The sequence below is a fragment of the Stegodyphus dumicola genome, chromosome 12 (genome assembly GCF_044657685.1).
Source record: "Stegodyphus dumicola isolate Sdum_Otavi_A_Nest chromosome 12, ASM4465768v1".
In the NCBI taxonomy this organism is placed as follows: Eukaryota; Metazoa; Arthropoda; class Arachnida; order Araneae; family Eresidae; genus Stegodyphus; species Stegodyphus dumicola.
Window position 1 is genome coordinate 9,271,161 of NC_140779.1, and position 19,689 is coordinate 9,290,849.

Sequence of the window (19,689 nt, forward strand, 5' to 3'; positions counted from 1 at the left end):
TTATATTGAGAGTAATGCATCTAACAACAGAGAGGGAACGATATCGCTGTAATCCTTCTCTAATTATGATGCAAAAAATACCATTCACAGTCATACATTTTTCCGTCTGATGTGATAGGGAACACACATAAAAAAGTTCGATAGAAAAATAACCTAATTCTCTCTCATTATATCAGAAACAATGGCATGCAGTTTGAATGATTTACGTCTTTCTAATCAAATGGTCGTAAAGGCTCAAATTCCATCCAATATTTTTCCTATATTCAAATTTAGTCGATTAAATGTGACAAAAAATTCATCCGAAATCAATACCGCAAAAAAACGCACAATCACACAGGTATTCTTTATATAGAGAGAGTTTGTTAATAAAAAAATCTAATGTGTACCTAATCTAATTGTACGGAATACTAAATTATAAGCATTTTTTCTTGCATTTCATTTAAACTTATTAGATTGAATTAAACCTCACAATAGAATAAATGCATTCTTTAAAATTCACTTTGTTTACCATAGCGACACTCTGGCGCTAGGTTTACTTAACAGTATTATATTTCGTTCATATTATAACTCAGAATGCACAAAATTTATATCATTTAAAGAATTGTCTAATCGTTGCTACATGTTCTATTCAAATACTATAATAAAGCTAGAACTATGTATAAAAGAAATTAAGCAAACAAAACAAAACAAAAAAACAGTGTTTCACAGACGATTGAGTATTTCTCATTTAATTAATTCAGTTCTCACTTCGCGAGAAGGCAAAAATACATAAAAACTCAAAATATCTATATTAAAAATTACGAAGTAAATCTCAAACACTTATTTCCTCGAAAAAATTCCAGAAAGAATTAAGCATGATTTAATTGGCAATAATAAATGAATGCGTTATCTTTGTTGTTGCGGAGCTAAGTTTCTCTAGATTGGCAACAAATCCGCTACTCAGCTGTTTCAAATGTAAACAAGAGCAATGGCCGCCATCAAATTAGGCTTAGCGGCACTTAAACAACGTTAAAATTGTTATAATTCTAAAAATATTGCATACAGATTTACTAAAGGCATAAACCCTTAACCAGAAGATAAAAACAACATAATTCAATCATTTTTAAAGCAAAAAATGTACAATTTACATACATATAAGAGTAAAGAAACTGAGATCACTGAGCCGGGTAACAGAGTAGATATATTTATAAATATATTTACATGCGTTTGGCGCGGCCGATTGAAACCAAAATACGAGGTGCACATCTACATGTTATAGTAGTTTTACATACAAAATTTCAACGTTCTTAGGCTACTGGTTTTTGAGTTATGCGAGATACGTACGTACATACGTTCGTACAGACGCCACGAAAAATTCTCTTCAGAATTCATTTTAAAGCAGTTTTTGGTGGGAAAGAGTTATTTCACAATGCGAGAAACATACATACATACATTTATGCAGATTCTTTATTATTTAATTTCTTTAAATATAATACAGGGCTCTAATATTTGTTAGCAACAATTGGCTAATATTTGGAATATGGTAACAGGTAGTTTGGCGACATTTTGGTAAGGCGATAAAGGTTACTTTAAGTGTGTGTGTGTGATTATGGCAAAGCCTCGAGGGCTATCTCACCTAAGAGGAGGAATGCCTTCGTGGAGGACTTTCTAAGGGAAACTGGCTCGTATACACGTTACACATGGGGAAAACCACGAAAACGCCCATGCAGCCAGCCCGTTCGCGGGATTCGAACCTCGGACCGAACTACCAGTGTTCAGTGACTTTACCGCTCGGCCGCTGGTAGGCCGATAAAGGTTACTAGCTACGACTTAAGTAGTGTACATGGATAAAGTCATGAGTGTGCGCAATGCCATTTTTGTGGAATTCTGGGTTTTTTTTTTAAGTGAAAATAGATCGACGTGTACATGGATACCGTGTATGTGCAATTCTTAAAAACGCGGGAAGCAGTTTTCGATTCTGCACTTTCTCCCAATTTTGCACCTAATCTTCGTCATGATTAAGCATTTTTGTTCCATAAAAGTTCAAGTATAAGCGTAATTTGGCTGGCAGATTGTTGGAAAAAATGTTGAGTAAAAAAAAGAAAAAAAAAAATGCCTTTACTTCGTGAAAACAAAATGGCGTCCAAAACAAAACTAGCAGGTTGCTGTAGCAGGGTTGGTCGCCAAATTTTCGCCAAAAAATTGCCAAGTTACCATAATCCGAAGTTTAACCCAATAATTTAAAAAGTGATTCGCCGTTTATAGTGATTCAACACAAAATGGCAAAACGAAATCAATAGTCCTTCTGGGAAATCTGCCCCTCTGGGCTAATAAGTTACTACAAAAATAATACATACGAAATGTCTCTTCAGTCGCATCAAAAAGAGGTTAAACAAGTAAATATATTCAAATTCGCTAACAATGCATGCATCATAAACCCACTAAAATGTAAAAGCTAGTATCGGAGTTGAATTCAAGACACTGAACCACTTTCGCTCAACACCTGAAACATTCCACACCTCCTGGTTAGCATATTTCACAAGTGCACATCAGCGTCGCCACTGAGGGAGGGGTTTCGAAAATGGACCAATGAGCTGCTATTGCTCTTGTGACACTAAATCTTCGTGCTTGTGAGCGTATATTGTTTGCGTTTTAATTTGCATTTGTTTCGCAGTTATAAATATATGGCGCAACAGTAGAAAATCTCGTAGTGCTTTCATTTTCTGAGTTTGATTAATCGCTGACATTTCACTTTCGCGAGTTTTTTCACGCATAATATTAGTATTGATGTTCACAGCATATTATGTGGATTAAGAGAATTCAAGTGTATATTTTTTTTTAATTGTGATGAGAATGACTGAAAGTGTTACAATGAATCTAGTGTTTTCTTATTTCAGTGCTTGCATTCTTTTGATTTTTAATATTATTAATTTAATTTGATTCTTTTGATAAGTGTAAGATTCAGAATACATATGATCTGATTATATCCATTGTTAACATTAAAAATTATATGTGAATAAATTGAATATAATACTCGTTGTGAATACGATAAATTCACTCTGTTTGATGAGCATTTCTTGTGTAGACAGTACATTTAAGAGTGAACATTTATTAAATATGAAATTTAACGCACTAAATGTATACGAATGCAAATGAGTAAAGTTCACTTTGAATAAAAATTCTGCATTGGTTATTATTATAAAACATCTTTTTCATATAGACTGCAATAAAAAAGTGCTGACTTCCATTTACATTTATAATTGTTGTAAATATTTTTCTGATACGCTTAGTCTTATGTAAAGATTGCATTTGGGTTCAGATATTTATCACATGGAAAATTGCGTAGCAGAATATTTTCGACCATCTTTCTTAAATATTAAAGCACGCGAAAGGTCATGTGACATGACAGAAATATTACTGGATTCTTATTGGTCCATCCTAGGAGCCACTCCCTCGGTGGCTACACAGATGTGCACTTGTGAAATATGCCTCCGGTTACCACATGCAAGAAACAAAACTGGAAAAATTAATTAACCCTTTGTTACATAATGTCTACACTAGTAGACAAAAGTTTATATTTCTTTTTCTTCTGTAAATGCCTTAACAGATTCCATTCTATATTATTAGAACTTTCAACTGTCGATCATAGATGGCTGTATAGCATCACTAAGTAAAGCATTGCTATTTGGAAAATCGCTGCTACTTCTGTTTCCAAGTTAGTACAATTTCTCATAGTAATCATTATGCAATATTGCTTACATTTTCTTATACTGGCATTTTTTATTCATAATGAGTCATTTGAGACATTTTATTTTCAATGTCAGTTTGACAAAATTGTGGAGTGGGTAGATAAAGATCTACCGAAAAGAGTGAATTGAAACCCAAATGGACTGCTTATGAAGCCAAAACACCACTGGAAGTGTTTGTTTGGCAAGGAATTTCTAGAACATGTGACATTGGAATCCAAATAGGTACAGGTTACAAAATCGTAGCAAAATGAATTCAATCACAATCAACGAAATGAAGGTATTTTGGAGGGATCTGTATATACATGTCGGTTGTAGATTTACCATTTAAAAGATGGTAATGATCACTGCAAACAAGGCATGAAATGATTTCAAATGCAATGACCATGAATCGTCGGGAAGTATGCATGTACATTTAAGCATGCTGTCCACTGTAGTGAACAAACGGTAGCAATTATTTAAAACGAAATTTGAATAAAATTATATTTTTTTATTATTAGTAAGGTTATTTTAAGTAGAAAAAATACAAACATTTTGGTTTAACTTCTCTAGATTATTTGTATGCAACAAAGGGTTAACTGACCCCCCAATAAAATTAAATGAAAACTTTTATAAATTGTAAATTACACGTCATCTCAAATCCAACATTCTCATACCAACAACAGCTCAACCTTCTGCAAATATTAAACAGTAAAACCGTTAAAAATAAACGCACTATTTCAAAATTAAATTCAGAAAAAAAATCTTCTGGCTACACTAAACTCGCACGCATTGTAAGCACGAAAATAAACTCTCACAGATTGAATAATAAACACTTTTACTGCAATTTCGAAATTACTCTATTTCTAACTGGACGTGGTAAATTTAATTCATATCTAAAGAGATTTAGATTATCTAGTACAGACTTGCATTCATGCAATATCGGGGGAGTGCAAAATGTGGAACATTTGTTGTTCTATTGTTCAAAGCTCAAGGAAGGGCGAAAAGAACTCATTTCTAGTTAAACTCTGTGAATATTACATTTCCTCCCCTCTTTACATATTTGTCCAACATAAAATAGCTTTCTCTTTCTTCTGAAAATTTATCTCTTTTACGTGTCATCTGTCAATTTATAAGTTTATTTTATTTTGTGTTGTTGTACTTTTTTTTTTTTTTTTTTTTTTTACTTACCTCTGTAAGCTTTGTGTAATACTATGTGGTGCACAAGGAATTTAAAATTTCAATTTTAAAAAAAAATCACGAAAATAAAGCTCCTTTGCGACACGAAAACATACAGTTAAGAGACCACAGCCAAATAGAAATCGTGCCAAATAAAAACTCTCGCCAAGTTTCGTGCTCACCCGCTTATAGAAGATTAATCATTTAACTTGAAAATCCTGGAAAAACTATTAAATTTAGAACGAAGCAAGAAGAATCAAAAGCTTAAAATAAAATTATAATCCTTTTTTGGGAAAATTAAAATTTAAACATTTTTTTTTTTTTTTTTATTCTTAAAACCAGAAGTGGTTAAATTATTCAAACTTGAAGCCTTAAATCGACTTATCAAGAGGTAATAATATGAAATTTCAAAACCAGAAATATCAAGGAGCAGTGAACTTATATTGGTTTAATCCTAGTATCCGGTGCACGCGGGATTTGGCTACTCTTGGCGACTTTATGATGAGCAGTAAACGGAAGATATACGATTAGTGTGTGTGGTGTATTTAATTATGGCAAAACATACTAGGGCTATCTGCCTAAGGGGACGGATGCTTTCGTGAAGGACTTTCTAAGGGAAACTGATTCGTATACACGTTACACATGGGGAAAACCACGAAAACGCCCATGCAGCCAGCCCGTTCGCGGGATTCGAAACTCGGACCGAACTACCAGTGTTCAGCGACTTTACCGCTCGGACGCTGGTGGGCAATATACGATTAGTAAACGGGTCATTTTGATGTTGGCGATAATTTTTCAAAATCATACCAAAGCTGCACCGTATACTAGGATTTTATCCTTATGTTTCGTTCCACTTGACATTTTGAGCGAAAAATTAAATACAATATAAATTTCTATACTACATTACCCATATTCAAAGAGACAAGTGAAACAAGTTCAATCCTCGAAAAAAATATTAATTAAAATTGCAAAATTAAAATTTCAATATTGCAGTATATTAAAAAATGAATAAAAGTATGTATGATAAAACACTACAGTAAATCATGTCGGTATACATAATAATAAAAAGGTCATAATAACCATAAATTTTTTTTAAAATTTATTACTATTATTTACATAGCATATTTTGTCCTCAAGTCAAAATACTAAAATCTATAATTGTATTCATGAAACGAATTTTTTTATTTTAAATCATATTAAAGTAACGATAAAAAACTCTAAAGAGAAAAACATTAGGAAAAATTCCTATATCAAGAATGAAATCACATAGCGCTTACTAGAACTGCAAAAGGAAACAACTGTGCTAAATTACTCTCAACATTTTCAGAAAATGACGCAGTAATTGTTCGAACGGAGAGCTGTAGAAAACAATGTGCAGGGTTGCCATTTCTTCTGAAAATCTTTCAAATTTGGAAATGGCAAAACTAGAAAATACTCAACGTAAAGAAACTATGCCAAGATCGTCAGAAATTTGGGCGTAGGCGATCAATTTGGCATACAGGAAAGAATTCTCAGAAAATGTTTACTGTTTACTTTATTTTATAAAGTGAAACTCGGTCTGGAGTTAGAGTCCCGGCGAATGCGCTGGCTGCATGGGCGTTTTCGCGGTTCTTCCCCTATGTGTAACGTGGATACGAGTCAGTTTCCCTTAGAAAGTCCTCCACGGGGCATCCCTCCCCTTCCATGCAGTGCCTATCGGTAGAGCACGTAAAAAGGAAATATATATATAATATTTATAATAGCTAAGTTTCATAAATAGTTAAATTATAGTCCAGTAAAACAAATCCAATGTAATTTCGTCTCATATTAACGACTGGTACTTTCTTGTTATCGGGACTGGATTGAGAAATGTTTACATGCGTATGGATTTATATATTCATGTATGCATGTATACATGTACACTGCGGAAACAAAAAAAAAAAAAAGGACAGTTCTATCAAAGAACGTCTATGTAAAGAAGGAAAGGCTCCATAAACGAAATGTAAACCAGTTTACATATTCTAACAATACATATTCTTTTGTTCTATATACCTCGTTCCCAACTTTTTACATTGTGCATGAGTGGGAATAAAAGTCACATCGTTTCTACTTCCAAATAATTTTAGGAAAGTGTCTAAACCACATTTGATGTTTTATTGCTTTCAAAAAAATGCCAAATTTCAAAACGCGCCAATATATAAATTCAAGTACATCTTCGGAAATTTTGAATTAAAAACTGTAATGTTTTTCAGGTATACGTCTACTTTAAGATGATGGTAAAACTTTTATAGATTATAATTCAAAAATTTGTTTGAAAAATTTTTAAAAAAATTTATTTCAAAATACAAATTTTAAAAATAAGTCATAAAAAAATGGGTGAATTTTATTTGGAATGAACAAAAATTTCGAAATGTGAAAAGAAGAATCAAATAAGTTTAATAAAAAAAAGAGAAGTTAACAAATATATACCAAACTCAATTAACACTGAGGAGCTAAAATTTTGAGAGGTAATTTTTTAAAAGCTACTCGTGCGAATTTTACAAAACTTGGTAATTTGGCGTCATTTGAGTCGTAGAATCGAAATATGGAAAAACATGGTGTGTTATTTCAGAAAAAGTCCGATTTTGTGTCAAAATACCTATAATAGAACAATGCTATATATATATCTAATACATATCCTAAGTAGCGCTTTCGAGACATGAAAGGCGCAAGTTGAATTTTGTCAATCGGCCCAGTAGAACGGGAATTATAAAGAACTGTCCCATTTTGTTTTACACAGTGTACGTACATATATATGTGTGTATAAACATGCACATATCTACATACACACGCACATGCATACCTACATGTGTACATACATATATGCATTTCTGAATTCTGTCCCGCTAACAATGAAGTGCCTAAAAGTTAAACTAGCGTCGTTTAAGTACGTGCTTTGTGCTTTTAAGGATGAAAATTAACTTTTTATCTGAACTTTCAAAACAATTTTCAGTCAAGAATATTTATTCTTATTTTATTATTCTTTTTCAGAACATTCAATAAATTTACAAAAATGTTTAATTCAAATTTTCAAAGCATCAGTTATTTGATTTTGCAAAAATAAAAGCGAAAAAATTCTCTTTTTATCCATCTTTCCTAAAGAAATATTTAACTTTAAAGAACGTTATAAAATGAAGTAATTCTTACCCGATTAGTAATAGTAGCCTTAAATTTCTTTAATTTAGGAACTTCGATGCCTAAAATTTTTAACTCACGGAGAATTACTTTGTAAAAGCCTTCCATAATCATGCTGATCTAAATAACACTGCATATATTAAATGATAAATAGACAAAGTAAAAATTTGAAACAGCGGAAAAAGAACCACTCTTTCAAGCTAACAAGTGACAGTCATTTGAAAATGGTTGTTATTCTCTTCAGTTCAGATTGTTATTCTCTAATCGATCACCATTTAACTCGGTTGATATCGATTTATACGACCAAGACGTGCTAAACCTCAAGCAACAGACGATTTCATAAACAAGTATGCCTAATTTTTCAAATTCAAGTCATTACGAATTACAGAATAGCAAAGATATGTGGAATACACTTAAAAGCCATTATAGCATTTTGTTTTATAAAATTTGATTTTGCTGAATTTGTTCTACTCATGAGATCTCATGGTATTTTCAATAGTTTGTATTACATTTTAAGATTCTAAATATTCTACAGAAAAAATATACTCAAACGAACATTTAGAATTCTTTTCTAAAGAAATTAAATAATGAAGAACCTGCACGAATGTAAATACGTTTCTCGCATTATGAAAAAACGCCGGACCTTGAAGCGTCAAATTCTTAATAACGTAGTTCTCTACCTGAATATCGACACTTAGAAACCCGAATTCTAAACTTCGAATTTGTAAAACTTTTGTAAAACGTTAATGAATTTTTTGATTAACAAACTCAACTATTTAAAAGCAAGCGGTGGCAACATTGTTGGAAATAAACATTATTTCGCAGTCAAAATCATAAAAACAACCTTGTATTTAGCGTAAGTATATTGAAACACTCAATCGATTTCGAGGGCAGCTAAAGGTCCCTCCTCATCAGGAGAAAGAAATACATAGAAAGAAGAAAAATAAAGGGGAAGGAGTCTCAGAAACACGTGGTCCTTATTAGCACTGCACGTGGTTACAACCGGATTTTTAATCACAGTTACACTGGCCGCCTACTTTTACTGAGCCAGGCTATCTGATCAAACATGTAACACAAAGGACAAGAAAAATTAGCGAAGTTAAAAATAGGGAGCGAGGGGCAAATGCACCTTCACTCTCAAAATCTGAACTTCGAATAATGGAAAGGAACCACTGAACGGATTTTTATATACTTTGGTAGTACCAAACGCGAGGAGGTAATGCCATCTATCTGCAAAAATAACTGAATTAAGATAGTAGAATTTTAAAGGCATTAGGAAGGACTGGATTGGACTTCAAATCATTAACTAAACCTGCTAAATCTTTGTGAATGTGAAAAGCCTCAAGAAAATCCAATTCACCTATGGAAGAAGCCTTTTTCATAATTTTTGCAGACCCAAAGTCAAAATTATGGTTAAATGTCCAACTATGATACGCTATTGAAGACGTGTTAATTTCGCCTTTTCTGACATAAGATTCATGTTCCTTGATACGAAACTTCAACGCTCTTTTTGTTTGGCCAATATGTCTTAAACCACACTGACACGATATACTATAAATTCCCCAAGAATTCAAGACAGAAATGCAATCTTTTAGAATCAAAGGGTGAATTTTATTAATAGGGGAGAAACCGACTTGAAAATTGAATTTCTGGAGAATCCGTGCAATTTTATAGCTAACAGAAGGATAAAATGGAAGCACGACAAGGTCATTAATATTATTTCTAACAGTGGAATGTCTTCTTTGATGGGAATCTGAAAATTTTTTAACGGCTTTGTCAATAATCACGGGAGAAAATCCACGGTCAATCGCAACTGCTCTCAAATAATTAAGTTCATTGGTAAGCAAAGATTCAGAGGAACAAACTTTAAGTGCGTGGAATACATCATAGTAAAAAGAAGCCATTTTTTGCTTAACAGGGTGGCATGGGGTGGTAAACAAACTGCAAAGGGTCTATGGTACACAGTAGTGCTAAAATCAGTTTCATTCCGGATTATAAGAATATCAAAGAAGGGGAGGGAATTGTTGGATTCAATTTCAAGAGTGAATTGGATGGCTGGATCATTTGAATTCATAATAGGTAGAATCTCGGATAAATCCTCTATATAACCTTCAAAAAGTGCGAAAGTGTCGTCAACATACCGAATCCAATTTCGCAGCTTTTTCGGATGGCACAGACTGTCCTTCACCATCGATAAACATACTTGTATCATCGATAAGAAAGTGGGCGTTGTTTTAGATAAAGAATTTTTCTAATAAATAAAATTCAATGCTTCTTTTCCTCACGTGCTCTACCAAACGTAATTATTATTTTAAATCGTACATATTTGTGCACTAGATTCCAATATCTGTATTATAATCATGCAAAATTTTTACTTAGAACAACAAATATAGACATATAAATTTTCATTATCTTTTAGACTCGTTACATGCACAATTGCTGTTTTTTATTAACAAGAGAACTAAATTAAGCATATCAATACTTCTGATCATTATATCAGCAATATGAGCCAGTTTCTGTTTATTAAGACTTTTATAAAGGTCTCACGATGAATTAATTCGAATAATGGAAACTATTGACAGTATTATACAAATTTATTTGCATTGCGTCTAGTCTCGTATATAACAAGAAAAAAAAATTTAATTTGAAGGTAGGCTTTTTCCTTTCTGCAAGATTTTCTATATACAACCATACCACAACTTTGCGTAAAACGTAAACGAACGTAATCGATTACAAAATGCAAATTATATCGGATATTTCCCATCGATGGTGAAAGGACAGTCTGTGCTATACTAAAAAGCGGCGATGTAAACATTTTTATCTCCAGCGCGCGAGACAGTTGCCTTTCGGAAAAATGTAAGATATGTGTCTCTGAATTTTAATTAGCAAACTTGGCTCTGTGAAAAGAACGTGTTGCCGTGAGTAGAAATAAAATACTTTCATCTTCCACGCATCACCGTGCTGCCATTCGGTAAAGCCTAAGATACTTTCAAATTAAATCTGGAAGGTTATTGATAAATAAAATAAGCGATTTAAAAGCAATAAGCACAGATTTTAAGAACACTTTTTTTAATACGCTTGATTTAAATAATCATATATTAAAATTGTCAGGTGTCTAATTATAAATATATTTGGTACTTACGTATTAACGCAACCAGGCCAAAATTCGCATAAATTGCCAAATTTGGCGACCCTACTTACGGCAACCCTACGTGTTATACGTAGTTTTGTAAAAAGAGCATGTGGAGATTCACAAAATTTTCCTGCATTTTCGTGCAAATTTTTGTAATTTATGAGAAAATAGCAGTGTACATGGATAAAGTCAAGAGTGTGCGCAATGCCATTTTTGTGCAATTTTGTGCAATTTTAAGTAAAAATAAGTCGACGTGTACATGGTTATAGCGAATACGGTTTTCAATCAGTGCTAAAAGCAATAGCCAAAAGATTTCCGCCGAAAAAATAATTCTGCAACTTATTCAAATTCGAAACCGGAAGGGTTTAATTGCTATTTTATATTTTAAAACAAAATAATATAAAAAAACTGTATTAAAAATTATCTGTAATTAATAAATGTACATTTTCTTTCTATTCATACTTTTTTACTCAAACTTACAAATCGCGCCAACCTGGTTGCGATAATACGTAAGTACCATATATTTATGAAATTAAGCCCACCAGCGGGCGGGCGGCAAAGACGCTGAACACTGGTAGTTCGGTCCGAGGTTCGAATCCCACGAATGGGCTGGCTGCATGCTTATTCACAAAGCCTACAGACCGTTTCTACTGCTGTTTGCTCCGATTGGTTGAAACAGGAAACGTAGGGTTACAGAACCTAGTGCTTGGCGACTTTTGATTCATCGCCTTTACAGTTTGTATTTAAGCGTGGTGTACCAAAAATTGTGCATTACTCACCGGCGAAACCGCAGCTCAGAGGTAACCAGCGCGGAAAAAGTTCTGACACTTCTAGATCACCGGTTCTATCCTCGACCGTATCTTTCACAAACTCTGCTCTACACGGATTTTTTTTTTTTTTTTTTAACATTATTGAATGATTTCGTCATTATTTGTTTGGGTATGGTGTTAAAAATTAAACGCCTTCATTTTCTCTATTTTTGTTAATTTTTCTTATTTTTATTTACTGGTTTGTACTCTTTGTAGTAAGTACCAGTAGCAAGATTACGATCCAAGATCCCGAAAAGCGCTTCAATAGAAATAGCGCATAATGGAATAAAATATAATTTTAGTTATAGTTACTTTTCATAATTTAGGTAAAAATGAATAGGTATCCGACGGCCTTAAATGTTTACTGAATGTTTTCATATGGTTTATTTTTTAATATTCCTTTATTTGTATAAATTAATGCGCTATGGAAATTTACACAACAGGCTCTTTCTAACAGAAATGACGGAAAAGTGCATATGCTATCTCCATGCAAACACCTTTTTCTTGTAAAACAATTACGTACTTTTAAAAGTTTAAATTGAAATACAAATAAACTATTAATAAGATCAGTAAGTTATATAAAATATATTCCACACAATTCCTCCAAGCTTTCATTCATAAACTAAAAAAATATCGAATGAAATAAACGCTGTTTCTGTTTGTTTGGCGTTAATTACCACGCCTACAAGGCGATAACTCGCCATTCCAAATATGACCGCCAAGCAGATGTTTCATCCAATGAGAGCACACCTTAGGGAAATGGTCTGTAGGCTTTGTGAATATGCTGGCTGCATGGGCGTTTTCGTGGTTTTCCCCACGTGTAACGGCCCACCAGCGGCCGAGCGGTAAAGTCGCTGAACACTGGTAGTTCGGTCCGAGGTTCGAATCCCGCGAACGGGCTGGCTGCATGGGCGTTTTCGTGGTTTTCCCCATGTGTAACGTGTATACGAGCCAGTTTCCCTTAGAAAGTCCTCCACGAAGGCATCCCTTCCCTTAGGCAGATAGCCCTAGTGTGCTTTGCCATATTTAAATACACCACACCACCACACCCCACGTGTAACGTGTATACGAGCCAGTTTTCCTTAAAAAGTCCTCCACGAAGGCATCCCTCTCTTTAGGCAGATAGATCTCTTTGCCATAATTAAAATAATCCAAATCCAATCCATGTATGAAATTACACCAGTTAATTCATTAAAATCACTATATGCTTTTCCTTTTTTATTATAACTACATTAGAAATAGCTATTTTAAAGAAATAATACAGCGAGTATAAGAATATGAATGACAATCTCAAACACTCTGAGGAATTCTAAAGATAAGTTGTTTTTAAGTATTTTGTAATTTTGCTGTTAAACTGAATTTGTGATAATAGTGCGAAGAACGTGTTATTTAATAACGTTAACAAAATTAAAAAAATTGATTTTTAGCCATCTTACTGAAAAAACTTAATGTTGCTATGATAAATTGAGAAAAGACCGAAAAAAACCTTTATAAAGTCCGAAAGCTTTCAGATTTTTTTATTACGACCAAAAGGACATTTTTTTAACGTTGTGTGGTAACTTTAATAATAACATATCGTGTTCTTCGCAATCAAAACACATAAAATTCAATTCAACAGCAACATCGCGAAATAATTTGAAAATAAGCATATCTTTAGAATTTCCGATACACAGTCTCGCGCGCTGGAGATAAAAATCTCTTTTTTTTTTTTTTTTTTCCGTACAGCGTTGCCATTCCTCGCTTTGAAATCGTTGAGTTTGTTAATCAAAAACTCGTTAAAGTTTTACAAAACATTCAAAAGATAATAAAACAAATTCAAAATTCGGTTACTTCCAGATGCACATATTCGGGTGGAGGATTACGTTATTCAAAGTTTGATGGCTCTATTGGCTCTGACTCCAAAACTAATCTTTATTTTTACAACTCCGTTTTATCAAATAACGTCAATCCACGTTTTAAATCAAAAATAATCTTTATTTCGTTTTCTTTCGTCTATTGAGGTCATCAATACTGTGGAATTGATTTAGAACATTTATATTATTCTGCAAATGTTAGATGACGTTGTTCTAGTTTATACAAATTGGACAGAGATGATAGTGATAAAAACTGTTATAAAGTATAAACACAATAGGCAAATGACCACACAGCAGAGCACTCATAGGCTGCAAATCTGGATGGTATGTAAACATATTAGGGTGACAATATCTAGAAAGTCCATATCTCGTCTGGTATCGATGTCGGTAGCGGTGCTACTTTGGTAGACGGTTGCACGGATTTTTGGCGATTTACATTGGCGCAATTGTTGGCGCGGTTTTTACAGTCGTCAGCCATCTTGAAAAATGCTGTTTTTACGTATTTTACCCATATAGTAAAGTATTCGAAACTTTAAAAAAATAAATATCGTTAAAAATAATGGATTAATTTTTGGTTGAAAACGCTGTTTTTTAAGATGGCTGGCAAATGTAAATAAATACATTTACTAAGACTATAAAATGCTAAAGTAAGGTTAAATTATTACTTTCATATAATAGAATAAAAACACCGCTATAAAAACATTGCGCAACATTTAATTGGATTAAAATATTACTTAAATTGAATATCGAATTAAAAACATCATACCCACGTTTAAAAGAATCAAAATATTACTTAAATACTTTAAAATAAGTTTTATAGGATTTAGTTATTTAATATTAAAACATATGAGGCAATAAATATCTCAGGAATTTCTTAAAACACTGTATTAATTTTTTAATAAAAATTAAAGCATACAATTAGGAAGTAAAAGAAAATTATGTACTTACATTTTTTAACCTGTCCTATATTGATTAGTACCACTTCCCCCTCCCCCCCCAAAAAAAACCAGTCCGCTAACGATCTTCATCTGTATGATCCTCATCTCTCACACTTCATTGAAGAAGCAATTAGCCATGTTTTCTCCAAAAATTTAAAATAAATTTCCTCTGACGTTATTAACAATTTATAAATAAATCTTTGATTAGGAAAGCCAGGTTGGCCAAAATAAGGCCTCAAACGGCAATTTTTTTATTCCGATATCAATAATTCCTGGTAATTACCAATAACAACATTTATATTCGAAACGGACACATCCATTCGCTTTGAAATCTGAGGAAGTCGAAGAGATGAATAATAAAATTTTAAATATTTGAGCGGTAATGCACAAATATTCAGTAACCAATCAGGGAGCTGACTACATCACGCATAGAATTAAAATTATTTAAATAATCATTCATAATAAAATCATATTTTAAAAAAATGCTAAATTAAATTGTATTTTAATATTTAACAGCCATAAATAATGTTTAAAACATTAGATTAAATTTATAGATATTAATAAAACCAATTACTTTTAAAATAATGTGACGTCATTCTTTACATCATTCACAACATAAAGTTCCATAAAATATCATAAACAATAAAAATTTTATTTCAAATAAAAATGCAAAATTAAATTCATTTTTATTATTTTGAAATCATAAATAATATTTAAAACACGGAATTTATGCATAATAAAACGCATTATTTTTTAAATAAAATGACAACAAAGTATCGGTTATCATAAACAACTTGTCTAGCAATGGGTTTACCATAAGTCGTATCCCTCGCCAAGAAAAGAATCGCCAAAATCCGTGCAACCGTCTACCAAAGTAGCACCTCGGTAGCTCCAGCGGGCGTAGCAATAGTGTAGGAGAAACTTTATATGAGTGCTGGTGTATTATTTTGCCATTATTATTAGTGGTATAGGAATTGCAGTAATTACGTTTTGCGTTCAGATCTCGTGTAATGATGGTATTTGCATTGCTCGACAGCATAAGGTCAGTATCAAGTGTGTCGAGAATAGGATTCGAGAGATCATAAACAGAGAAAGTATTTAACGAGTTCACATTCGGATAAGTACTTTTGATACTTAATTTTTCTATTGCAGTAAGATTGAGAAGGTTGGGATCGCAGCGAAGATGACATTTAATAGCAATAGCTGTGCCTCCTCCTTTATTGCTCATCCTCTCATAATGGAGAATGTTGTAGTCAAGACATTTTAAATTTATCCGACGGCCTTAATTGAGTTTCATTAACAAACATGATGTCAATATTGTGACTAAAAAAAGTGCTTTTAGTCCCAACAGTTGTCGGCGAGTTCTATTTGCACTGAAAAATGCAATGTTGGTATAACTATTTCCTATCTTGTTCAATTTTCAGAAATATCGTGTGATCTGAAAACCATAGCTTGCATTACTGAAATAATAAAATGCCGACCCAGCTACTTCTAATTTTTGTAGGAGATTCTTCACAGTTTTAAACTTAGTAACAAAGATCTGGCTGAGCTAATGATATTCTGGATATTATGAAAAAAGGAGGGTTCACTGGTATATTCTGCTTTTTTCACCCAGATGGAAGCATCATTTATTTTAGAGAAGGATCCACTGAATTGGGTGAAAATCTTGTTTGCTGGGAGGTGTACGTTGAGTTTTCGCTTCTGCGTCCGAAAATGTTTGGTATAATATGTTTTTTGCAAGGTGTTCTCCGGAGCACACAGCACACTTTGTATTGGTATTTTTGCCCTCAGGTCACTCTTGCGTTATTTGATCCAGGCTGCAAATTAAACATCTTGGGCCTTTATGACAGCTGGATTGGCCATGATCATAAAGTTCGCATTTACAGCATTGCGACTTCAGTTTAAACTTTTCAAGATGTCCGCAACAGAGCCCAAAACGAACTAAGTTAAAGATTTCTTTTGAATATTCAGATCACGAGAGTTTGACCACGAAAATAGGAATATTTACAACAATGCCCACATGATTTCGTGTAAACTGTCGAAATATGATTAAAGTAAATACCAAGTCATTTAACTCATTTTCTATATCATTCACATCAGTGTCACGTGGAACTTTCTTGATTGTTGCTTTTATCGTTTTTCATCTTCCCACTTATAAGTGTGAAATGACATCGTTTCTGCTTTAAGGGGGCTCATACACCTTAAACCCCTCATGATCTTCGAATATGTGACTGTTGCCAGAATTGGGAAATTTTATTTATTTTAAAAGCAATTACTTCCAACTTTTTACAGCTGACTACATAATATAGTTGCTTTGGAAACTAGTAACCATAAAGTTTGTGTTGCCAGAAATATTTTTGTAATTTAATCCTCTTTGTGACAAAATATTTTGCCATGTTTCCACCTTGCGCGCATGATATTATAAAAATGGCTAATGATACATACTTGAAATTGGATGGAATTCTTTATATGGGCACTATTTTCTAACTGAACCAAAAATCTGATGAATATTTTAACATTAAAAAAATTTTATGGACGAAAACATTACAGATTTTTTTAATAAAATACATTCTATAAACTCAACTCCAAATAAAATAAAAATTTAACATGAAATTCTTAGAATTTTAGGTTCACAGTAGTTTCCAAATGTTGTAAAAGCTATATATTAAATGTGGAATTAAATTATGAAACAGAATGTTTTAAACTGTGCGCGCGGAAACATGACGAAACCTTTTGCCACAAAGCGGATTAAATTATCAAAATATTTGTGGCAACACAAACTTTCTGATTACTATTTCCGAAAGCAGCTATATTATGTAGTCAGCTGTAAAAAGTTGGAAGTAATTGCTTTTAAAAGAAATAAGTTATCTCAATTCTTGCAACAGTCACATATTCGAAGATCTTATGGGTTTTAAGGTGTACGAGTCCCCTTAAATTGTACTCTTAGTTTAGTGTAAATCTCAATTTCATTAATTTTTGTAACGAGACAATGTAGTTTTGAACAGTATTCGATATCAATCATATTTAGAAGGGCGACTTATATCCGAGAACCAATTTTGAACAGTTTCTGGAATTTGGATATAAGAAATCTGTTTTTGCGGACGATGGATTATTACATCTAGTAGTTGGATTATTGCTTTGAGAAATTATCTTTCCTTGGCCAGTCATTATTTCACACTGAGTGTAGGAATCTCCCATGAGCTACTATTATTGTTATAGGAAACATCTTGATATAAAATATTTTCTTTGTTAAATAAATTAGGGTTTTCATGTGCTATTTTATAAAGTGCAACTGTTTCATTTTTAATTCAATTGCTTTCAGGAACAAAATATCTGCAGAATTAGATCTTATTGTGTTGATATGTCCCGGTTGAAATATTCTTTATCTGGATGCGTCAACAGAAAAACCTCAGAATTCCCTGACCAATGCCTGAAGCAGATTAAGATCGAACAGAATAAAGCTACAAAGCCCAAAGAACATACGTTGACATTTTATGACAAAGCCTTGATACCTGCACAAATGACCCAGGTTCACGTGATCCTGAAGCAGAATCCTGGGGGTAATTCTGTGGTTCATAGAAATCCTATACAAAAGAAAGGTATAATTTTGATTGCACATCCCGAATGTAACAAAGACTGGTATTTCAGAAGGCGTCTTTGTGATAAGTAAACAACAGCGATTTTCTTCACACGAAAATAATAGCACCTAACCAAAGAATCTCTCTCCTTAGAGATTGACCTAAAGACAAACCAACCAGCTGCCCTCACATCAAAGTTTTCCACTCTAATAAAAGTTTGAGTACTTCAGTATTATTGAGCTTTCCTTTACGAGTGGTGCGAGTCTGGAGATTTCTGACTACGTAAGAGAATTTGGCACGTGGTAAGTCGAATATATTTTGCTTATTTTCTACTAAAACTTATTATAGATCTGAGTGGGCATAGTACATTCGCAGAGGTTTTCCCTTTTTACTTCCTTGTACGATGTAAAAAGGAAGTATTGTAATCGCGAAAAGTTTCAGGCAGCATATTTCAATGAAAATATAAATTTTGACCGCTATCGAATGCAATTTAACGATGTTTTTGCGTGATATCTGTACGTAAAGACAGAATAAAATACTCTTTTCCTTCAAAAAAATTATAAAACTGCTTTAAAATCAATTCCGAAGAGAATTTTTCGTGGCTTCTGTACGAACGTATGTACGGACGTATCTCGCATAACTCAAAAACGAGTAGCCTCAGAACGTTGAAATTTTGTATATAGGACTGCTGTAACATGTAGATGTGCACCTCGTATTTTGGTTGCAATCGGCCGCACCAAACGTATATAAATATATTTATATAAATATCCACTCTGTTACCCGGCTCAGTGATCTCAGTTTCTTTACTCTTATATGTTTGTAAATTGTACATTTTTTGCTTTCAAAATGATTGAATCATGTTGTTCTTATCTTCCGGTTAAGGTTTTTATGCCTTTAGTAAATCTCTATGCAATTTTTTAGAATTATCAACAATTTTAAAGTTGTTTAAGTGCCGCTAAGCCTAATACTTCTCTTGATGGCGGCCATTTCTTGTTTACATTTGAAACAGCAGGATAGTGGATTTGTTGCCAATCTAGAGAAACTTAGCTTCGCAACAACAAAGATAACGCCTTCATTTATTATTGCTAATTAAATCATGGTTAATCCTCTCTGGAATTTTTTGGAGGAAATAAATGTTTAAATTTACTTCGTAATTTTTAATGTAGATATTTTGAGTTTTTATGTGTCTTTGCCTTCTCGCTAAGTGAGAACTGAATTAATTGAATGAGAAATACTCAATCGTCTGTGAAAAACTGTTTCTTTTATACATCCTTCTAGCTTTATTATAGTATTTGAAAGGAACATGTGGCAACGATTAGATAATTCTATTCTTTAAATGATA

The 19,689-nt window shown here is 32.8% G+C and overlaps 1 protein-coding gene across 2 annotated transcripts in view; it reads right to left on the bottom strand.

The window, feature by feature from the left end:
* LOC118199622 (uncharacterized) overlaps nt 1–8,243 on the bottom strand; it is an 88,774-nt gene extending 80,531 nt beyond the window's left edge. For both annotated transcript variants that reach the window (XM_035371515.2, XM_035371514.2), the window contains exon 1: nt 8,049–8,243. In XM_035371515.2, the coding sequence (XP_035227406.1) occupies nt 8,049–8,150 (102 nt within the window). In that variant the 5' untranslated portion in view covers nt 8,151–8,243. The remainder of the gene's footprint in view (nt 1–8,048) is intronic.
* Nucleotides 8,244–19,689: the final 11,446 nt, after the last annotated feature.